Source organism: Schistocerca gregaria, chromosome 7 (genome assembly GCF_023897955.1).
Source record: "Schistocerca gregaria isolate iqSchGreg1 chromosome 7, iqSchGreg1.2, whole genome shotgun sequence".
NCBI classification, from domain to species: Eukaryota; Metazoa; Arthropoda; class Insecta; order Orthoptera; family Acrididae; genus Schistocerca; species Schistocerca gregaria.
Window position 1 is genome coordinate 272,459,648 of NC_064926.1, and position 8,233 is coordinate 272,467,880.

Below are 8,233 nucleotides of genomic sequence, written 5' to 3' on the forward strand. Positions count from 1 at the left end.
TTGCTGTAATCTGTCTTGTGCACAATTTTGTGTGCATGGCACAGCAGGTCACACTTGGGCACGTCATAAACTGTTTCGAGTATCGTTGAAAAGTGCAAACATCAGTTTTTGTAACAAGTGTGGCTTGTCCTCTCTTGAATATTTTTAGTTTTTCTTATGTACTACATGGTCATATTGCTGCAGACTTATTCGAAATCTGTTCATAATTGTTTTTTTGCTATTCTATGTACATAATTGTGTTCAATACCTGCTCCTTAGATAATGATTGTCCTTTAGTACTTTTCTTTGAAAACCGCACATTCCACTGCCTCGCCTTGCAGAAATGCTAGTATTTCACCTGCCATTTCTTACTCTGCGAAATTCCTTGGGTTCCTTTCTGATAAAATGTCTATTTTGGCAACTGCTGTTGTAGACATAGTGCAATGTTTGCTTTGTTTATCATTGCCATTGCTGTGCTTTGTATTAATACCACAAGCACGGTAGCAAGATACTTGTCAACTAAGCAGTGCATTTATGCTCCATAGCCTAATGCTGTGCTCACCATTGGATATCTCCAGTCTTGCCTCCTGTTGCCATTAGCTGCCAATCTTTTGGTTGCATGGTGGACAATATGTGGGACATCAAATGCTGTAAACATCTTTGGTTTTTTGTGACCTCGCACTTGGGGTTCCTTGTAAGTGAGGAACCTAGTGGAAGTGAATGCTTTGAGCTTATATTTGACAGGAAAATATACAAAGTAGTATATGAACAATCTCGAGGATCTTCCGGGGAAATACTAGTCATACTAGATGTATCACTTTTAACACTCTGCATTCTGAAGGTTCACATAAAAAAGAATAGACTAAAGGACGACTGGCCTACAGACTCATTGACTGAAACATCTTTCTTTTCGAAAGTAATACCTAGGAACAGGTTTCTGACAGTCCTAAGAATGCATTCGGGAGGACGACGGTTGAATCCCGTCTCCAGCCATCCTGATTTAGGTTTTCCATGATTTCCCTAAATCGTTTCAGGTAAATGCCGAGATGCTTTCTTTGAAAGGGCATGGCTGATTTCCTTCCCAATTCTTCCCTAACCCGAGCTTGCACTCCGTCTCTAATGACCCCGTTGTCGACTGGACGTTAAACACTAACATCCGCCACCACCAGTTCTAAGAATGTTATATTTCAGTCGTGCAGGTGTTCTGGGGGATGTTGAATGGGCTTCATGAAATAAAGTACATTGTAAATTTTTTAACAGTGAAATTCAAGTCAATTCTAAATCCATTCTGAGATTTGTATATTGAAGAGTCTAACGCTGTGGAAAGGTAGACATTTTCAAACAGCATATACCAAGCAAAAGGCACAGATTTGGAATAAAACTGTTCATATTGAATGACGTTGAAACTAGATTTATTTTACATGTAATAATGTACACAGGAAGAGGAACAGAAATTGAAGATACTTGGGGTCTTGGTGTGTCTGGCACTCTTGTAACTACTCTGTTGAAATCATACCTCAACAATGATGATAACATATACAACTACTGATGTGTTTTCCTTTCCACATAAGAATAGATCTGTTGCCTGTGGGACAGTTAGGCCAAAAAGAAAATGTGTGTAAACTGATTTGCCTTCAAAATGAAAGAAAGAACAAATTACATCACACCATACTGATTGTATGTTGGCAGTAAAGTTTATAGATAAGGAAGAAGTGCACATGCTTTCAACAATTCATACACACACAATTGTTCTAACAGAGAACAGCAACAGAGAAACAGGTGAGAAAAAGCAAGAAATGCAATACTATCATACAATATAGCCAGAAGATGCGAGTATCGGCTTGCAGATCAGCTCTATTCAATGTGCACAAAAGTCAATTAACTGACACAAGAAGGTTTTCTTTCACATCTTGGTCTTAACTGTATTGAATGGCATGTTCTTTACCAAAAGCAAGCTGGTAAAAAACCACAGCTACTACACTTGGAGATCACGAGGCAGTTGCTTGAGAAATACAGCATTTGCATAAAATCTGCAAAGGAAAGAAGACCAACATCACATGAGGCACCACCAAATCTCACACAGAGGCACTTTCTTTACGTAGGACCACAGGCTGCAGAACAAGGGTCCAAGAGCCAAAGAACAAGCAACACATGCAGTCATATGACATGAAAAGACAAAGAAAGAAAAGATGCTAAGTTTATGTGTGCAGAGCGCAAGATCCCTTTATGTATAAATCAATCTTTTCAAGAGTAGTACACATTGAAAATATTTTATATTAGTTATACACTTCCATGTAACACTTCTCAATTAATTAAATAAAATTAAATTAATTATGAGAAAATAGCAAGCCACTAGCTTGTTTTATCTCAAAAACCCATGTAATTAAACAATTCCAAAATAATTCCGTTGAGAGAAGGAAGCGAGCATATAAAAACTTAGTCTTCAAAGGGCTAAGTATAGAAATTGGTAAAAAGATAAAATGCTTCCAATTTTTATGTTCAACAACAATATGAAAAGGATAGATTGCTACTAACCATATAGAGGAGACACTGAGCTGCAATAAGCACCATGAAAAGACTGCTATACATTTTAGCTTTCATCCAAAAAATGTTCGTATGAAGTAGACTCACCCCCCCCCCCACATATACACACACACACACACACACGCACATATGCACCACCACTCACAAACACATTACCACTGTCTCTGGCTGCTGTTACTGGATTGTGGACAGCAACTGTGCCAGGTGGGAACAGCAATCTGACATGGGTAGTGGTGGTGAGGAAGAAGCATGGATTGAATGTTGAGGTCCGATGGTGGGGAACAGGCAAGGCACAGGGGTGGAGATCATGTGGTACTGCTTGCGAGAGCATGCATTGACATGATGGTGGCAAGTTAGGACTGCTACGTACCTGTGGCTGGATTGGTGTAAGTGGTAGTGGGAGGATGGATGGGACAGGTCTTACATCTAGATATATTTCAGGGATGAAAGCAAGAGATTGGTGGCAGGGCCATAGTAGAGATGGAGAAAGGCATTGCATAGGTGTGGCGGGTGATAGAAAACTACAGTGGGAGGGGTGAGAAGGGTAATGGTGAAGATACTCCTGATTTCAGGGCACAACAAGAGGTAGTCAAAACCCTGGCAGACGATATGATTCAGTTGCTGCAATCCTTGGTGGTACTTAGTCACAAGGAGTATGTTCCTTTGTGGCCAGTCGGTTGGTATGGGGGAGGTAGTAGTTGGCTAGAGAGACGAGGTGTGGGAGATCTGTTTCTGTACAAGGTTGGGTCGGTAATTTCAATCTGTGAAGGCCTCAGTGAGATCCTTAGTATGAGGGTTGACTGAAAACTAATGCCTCCACTTTCGTAGCTCTTCAACAGTTGGCAGCATTGGTATGTGACAAGTACTGGCTTGTTCCATAGCCTCTTCTATACAGCTCCAGCTGGCAGGAAGCCTTAGCATTGAACGGTTATGTTGTTACAATGTAAAGTATGGAACCCTGCGCAGATGGTCGGTCAATGCAATTTAAGCAATGTGCAGTCATTAAATTCTTGACAGCAGAAGGTGTCACTCCAAAGGAGATTCAGCGAATGAAAGAAGTTTTTACGGTGATTATGTTGATGTGAGTACTGTGCATAGTTGGGGGCGAGTAAGTTTAAAGATGTTGAGGTGGAAACATCTGACCTGCATGACAGACAATGAGTTGGACGTCCTGTGACAGCAACCACCAAGTTTCACAAGCAAAATGTTGACAGATTGATTCGGGACGATCGTTGTATCACTCAGAGAGAAATTGCAAGCATAATCAGCATTTCACAAGAATTTGTGGGTCACATTATTGTTTTGCTTGGCTATCGGAATATCTGTGCACAGTGGGTACCCCGGATGCTGACTCCTCAAATGAAAGTGCACAGATTTGGAATTTGCCAGGAACTCCTCTTGCATTATGAGAGTGAAGTTGATGCATTTCTCCATTCAATTGTGACAGGGGACAAAATGTAGGTACATCATCACAACCTGGAGATGTTGAGAGAATTGTGAGACTGTGGTTGCAGGAACAGTGTGTCAACTTCTTCCGTGACGGCTTCAGAAAACTTGTTCATCGTTGGCAGAAATGTATCCAATTGGCTGGTAATTATGTGGAAAAATTAATATTGGTAATTAAATATCACATTCTAAGGATTATTTCTGCATCTGATTTCTTAAAATATTCCCATTCAAACTCAATTAATGAAGGTGGAGGCATTACTTTTCATTTAACCCTTGTATATTTGCATGTTCCAGTGTTTTCCACACTGCAAGCTTTATACAAGGCTCTCACAAAAACATTTATTGTAGTCTTATCATCCTGTAATTACAATCACTACCTGAGCCAGAATATATTATACAAACTTCACGACCAGTAAGTTTAATCAGATCTAAAACTTTTCCAATTTATATGCAAAGAAGACAGTCAAATCTGTAATTGCAATGGAATTGTTTGTGTATCAGTGTAATATGATTTGTCATGACCGTATGTGGGTTGTAACATAGTTACATGGCTCACACTCAGATCAGAGGTGATGCAGAATTTGAGGTCATATGCCTTTGATACGCAAGCAGTTAAATGCAGGAGTCATTTGCCAATGGGCATATCTTTACAGTGAAGATGCAGAAGGGCATAGGCACTAGTTTATAACCAGAGTAAGTGTAAAACATAAGTGAAGCTTACTAGATTCTCCAATCAGTTACCAGAACAAATTGCCTATAACTCTATTACGATTCTGGTATACACAATAACGTACGGTACTATGACCACAAATCACGGAAGTAGCAGATTCTGTTTTTCTGATCGAACTCTTTATTTCAGTAGTGAGTCAAGTGACAGATGGACAGAGTTACATGTAGACAAATGTATGAAGGAAACCAATAACTGTAGTCTAGATGTACATGCCAGCAAGCTTTACAAGGCCGTTTTTGTGTACTCACTTATCTGCGTATGATGTTCAGTCACACAGAATCCGCTGCTGTTGCTCATTGTCCATCCAAGGCCACTAGCTGTAACTCTTCATTGTCTCTAACTAGGCCTTGCCTGGCATTTGAGGGCCACTAATATGGCATTTGGGCCTACTTGCTTGTAGATGATATGTGACTCCATCGCCTTTCCTCCAACTCATAATCAGTGAGCACGAAATCAGCAATTCCTCAATACATGTGATTTCCTGCTGAACTGATCAAAGCGACTTGCACTGTATGCCTCCATCTAAGCTAAAAGGCTTAGTGCTAATATTCATACTAAGATTCACTCAATTCCCCTCCCTCTCCATCTCCAGTTTTTGGTGTCAATGTTAAACATGTAATGAGAAACATTCTTTCAAACAGAAGATAGCATGGTGAACTAGTGATATTTATTAATTTCCTATTCTTCAGTGTTTGAATATGCCCAGCTAGTTCTTAAAACTATTCAGAATGTCACTTTATTCACATGCAAAAATCGGTTCTAAATCTAAATTTCCAGATTTAGCATTAAAAGAAATAGAAATATTTCCTTTTAATGAAGATTCCAGGGATAGTTTGCCACAATCTAGAGACAGATACACTCGCAGTATCCTAGAAAACTAACTCTCTAGCGAAGGGTAAAGCTAATATATACTAATACCTCACTAAGCAAAATTGATTCAAAAGCCCTTAGCTTAAGCTTATTGGCTAGAACAAAGGAAAATATATGCTCGCATGAGACTATACTATTCTAACAGCAGAGCTAATGACCATCGTACAGGTTCTCCAGTGTGCTTACCAATAACAAGAAAAACCATTCATTGTATTATCACATTCCAGATTAATTATCTTTGTGCTGAAGTATTTATAGAATGGAAGAAGTAACTACCCACTACATAGGGAGACATTATTTAACAAGCATCAATAGGTGGTTGGTCTCTGTTGGAAAAGACATATTATGGCATTAAATGAAATGAATGGTAATATTTTCTAATAATGATTATAGCCCTCAAATCATTCTTCGATGATCTTTCAGATTTTCTTGATGTGACTGAGTAACAGAGTATTTCCAAGTGTTCACCCAAGTTCATATTTGCATTTTCATAAAAACGGAATTATAAATTTGGCTAAACACCGAGACGTACATTGTTTATCATCTTTTGTTATGTTGCTTTTGTTTGGTGTAGTAATCATCATCAATATTATTGTACAACCTATACATGTAATGCACCGAGTGGGGTAGCGCAATGATTCGCACACTGGACTCGCATTTGGGAGGATGACAGTTCAAATCTGAGTTCGGTCATCCTGATTTAGGTTTTCCATAATTCCTCTAAATCGCTTAAGACAAAAGGTGGAACAGTTCCTTTAAAAGGGCATTGCCACTTCGTTCTCCATCATTCTCTAATCCAAATTTGTGCTCCGTCTCCAATGACCTCGTTGTTAGTAGGATGGTAAATGCCAACTTCTTCTGTGTAGTACAAACCCTCTCCCCATTTTTATGAATTAACCAAAGTTTATATAGCATAATTCTGTTTAAGTAACAATTTAATTTTTGTTGTTTGAAGCCATGTTTTCTATATTTCCATTTCTTATGTCCTTACAGAGCTGGTAATGCGGAAAAATGTAGTAGTGATTAACAGAAAGAACAATGATCAAAACTCAGAAGCAGACAGTAGAATGCTCAAACTGACATCACCTAAGAATGAACCAAGTAGAGGATATACTTCACATGATAGTTCTACTATCGAAAACTCAAGTTCCATCACCAAGAGTTTGACTAACACCCAAAAAGTGGACCCAAAAGTACATTATGAAGCTCCTCCAGTGGCTGCTACAGAAAAAAATAAAAAAGTAAAGAACACATCTGATACAGATTTGCAATCACTAACAAATAGAATCAGTGCACCGAAGATAGTAAAGAGACAAATTGCTCAGTTAAAAACTCATTTTGACTTGATTGCATTTTTGAAAATGGAGGAAACTCTTAGAAATCAGAACAAAAAATCATGTATTACTCATAACTTGGATATGCTGCAATGGAACATACTAAAAAATCTTATTTATTTACATATCACAAAGCTTAAGAAGAAGCATGCATCCAGAAATGAAGAGAGATATGAAACACTCATGAAGAAAGTGCGGAAAACAATAGCAGTTAGCCTAGGTTAATATTTATTATGATACTGTTTTTGTTGTTGTGTTGTCTTGGTAGGAGTAAGAGCTGTATTTTGCCATGAATTATGAATAACTGAAGTGTGAAATTCATCAGTATTACACAGTATATAGAATTCAGTGTATAGAGGATAGTATGCTTGAATTAATTTTGAGAAGACTTTTGCGTTGTTGCAGAATACGCCTTTTGCGTTGTAGCAGAATATGCTGTATATAAATAAAGATGTTAACAATATATTACCCAATTGATATTCATGTGTAATACTGGGTTTCTTTTGTCTACCATGTATGTAATTTTTAAATCAAGATTTTACCACCAGTACTAGAATGCTTTTTGTTCATGACAAGGGAACCCCACATTGTAGAAGTTCAATTGTTAATATCTTTCAGTTTTTGTATTGTGCATATTACATCACCATCAAGAAGCTCTACTCAGTTTGCATGTTCTTTCACTTGCTTAAGTGAATAAGTGTTGTACTGTTGCTCATTAATATTTTTGTTCTAACACAGTTGTTCATTCTGTCTGGCATTAGTAATGTTAATTATAGTGTGACTGTGTATGAAAATTAAAATCAAAACATTGAAGGTTGCAGTATTATCTGTTTTCCCACAGATCCAGAGAAATGGACTCAATATGTTCAATGAAGTGAGGTAGTGTGGTGGTTAGCACCCTAGATTCACATTTGGGAGGACAACGGTTCAAACCCTCGTCCGACCATCGTAATGTAGGGTTTTTGTGATTTCCCTAAATTGCATAAGGCAAATGCTGGGATGGTTCCTTTGAGATGGCACGGCCGATTTCCTTCTCCATCCTTGAAGAAGTGGTGGCATTAACATTAAAATTACTACTGTCTGTAGCATATGTTTTAAATAGGTAGATTATTTATGTAATCTCCAGAAATGAAGGAACTTAAGAAAGAACAAAACAGCAATAACAGGAAACAGTACACTGAAAACAAAACAGAAGTTACTGGCCCATGCTTTAAATGCTGAGGAAGCAATGCCAAAGTCTTCAGTTTCGCCACAGTGCTAAACTAATAACTGAAATACACAAGACTTTGCAAAAAGTTTTTACAGACATGTATTAAATGTTTCATCA

General features: G+C 38.1%; 1 protein-coding gene across 1 annotated transcript in view; it reads left to right on the top strand.

Annotated features, from left to right (window-relative positions):
• Positions 1-7,972, top strand: part of LOC126281972 (uncharacterized) — a 76,494-nt gene extending 68,522 nt beyond the window's left edge. The window contains exon 6 of the mRNA XM_049981348.1: positions 6,566-7,972. Within this exon, the coding sequence (XP_049837305.1) occupies positions 6,566-7,131 (566 nt within the window). The 3' untranslated portion in view covers positions 7,132-7,972. The remainder of the gene's footprint in view (positions 1-6,565) is intronic.
• Positions 7,973-8,233: the final 261 nt, after the last annotated feature.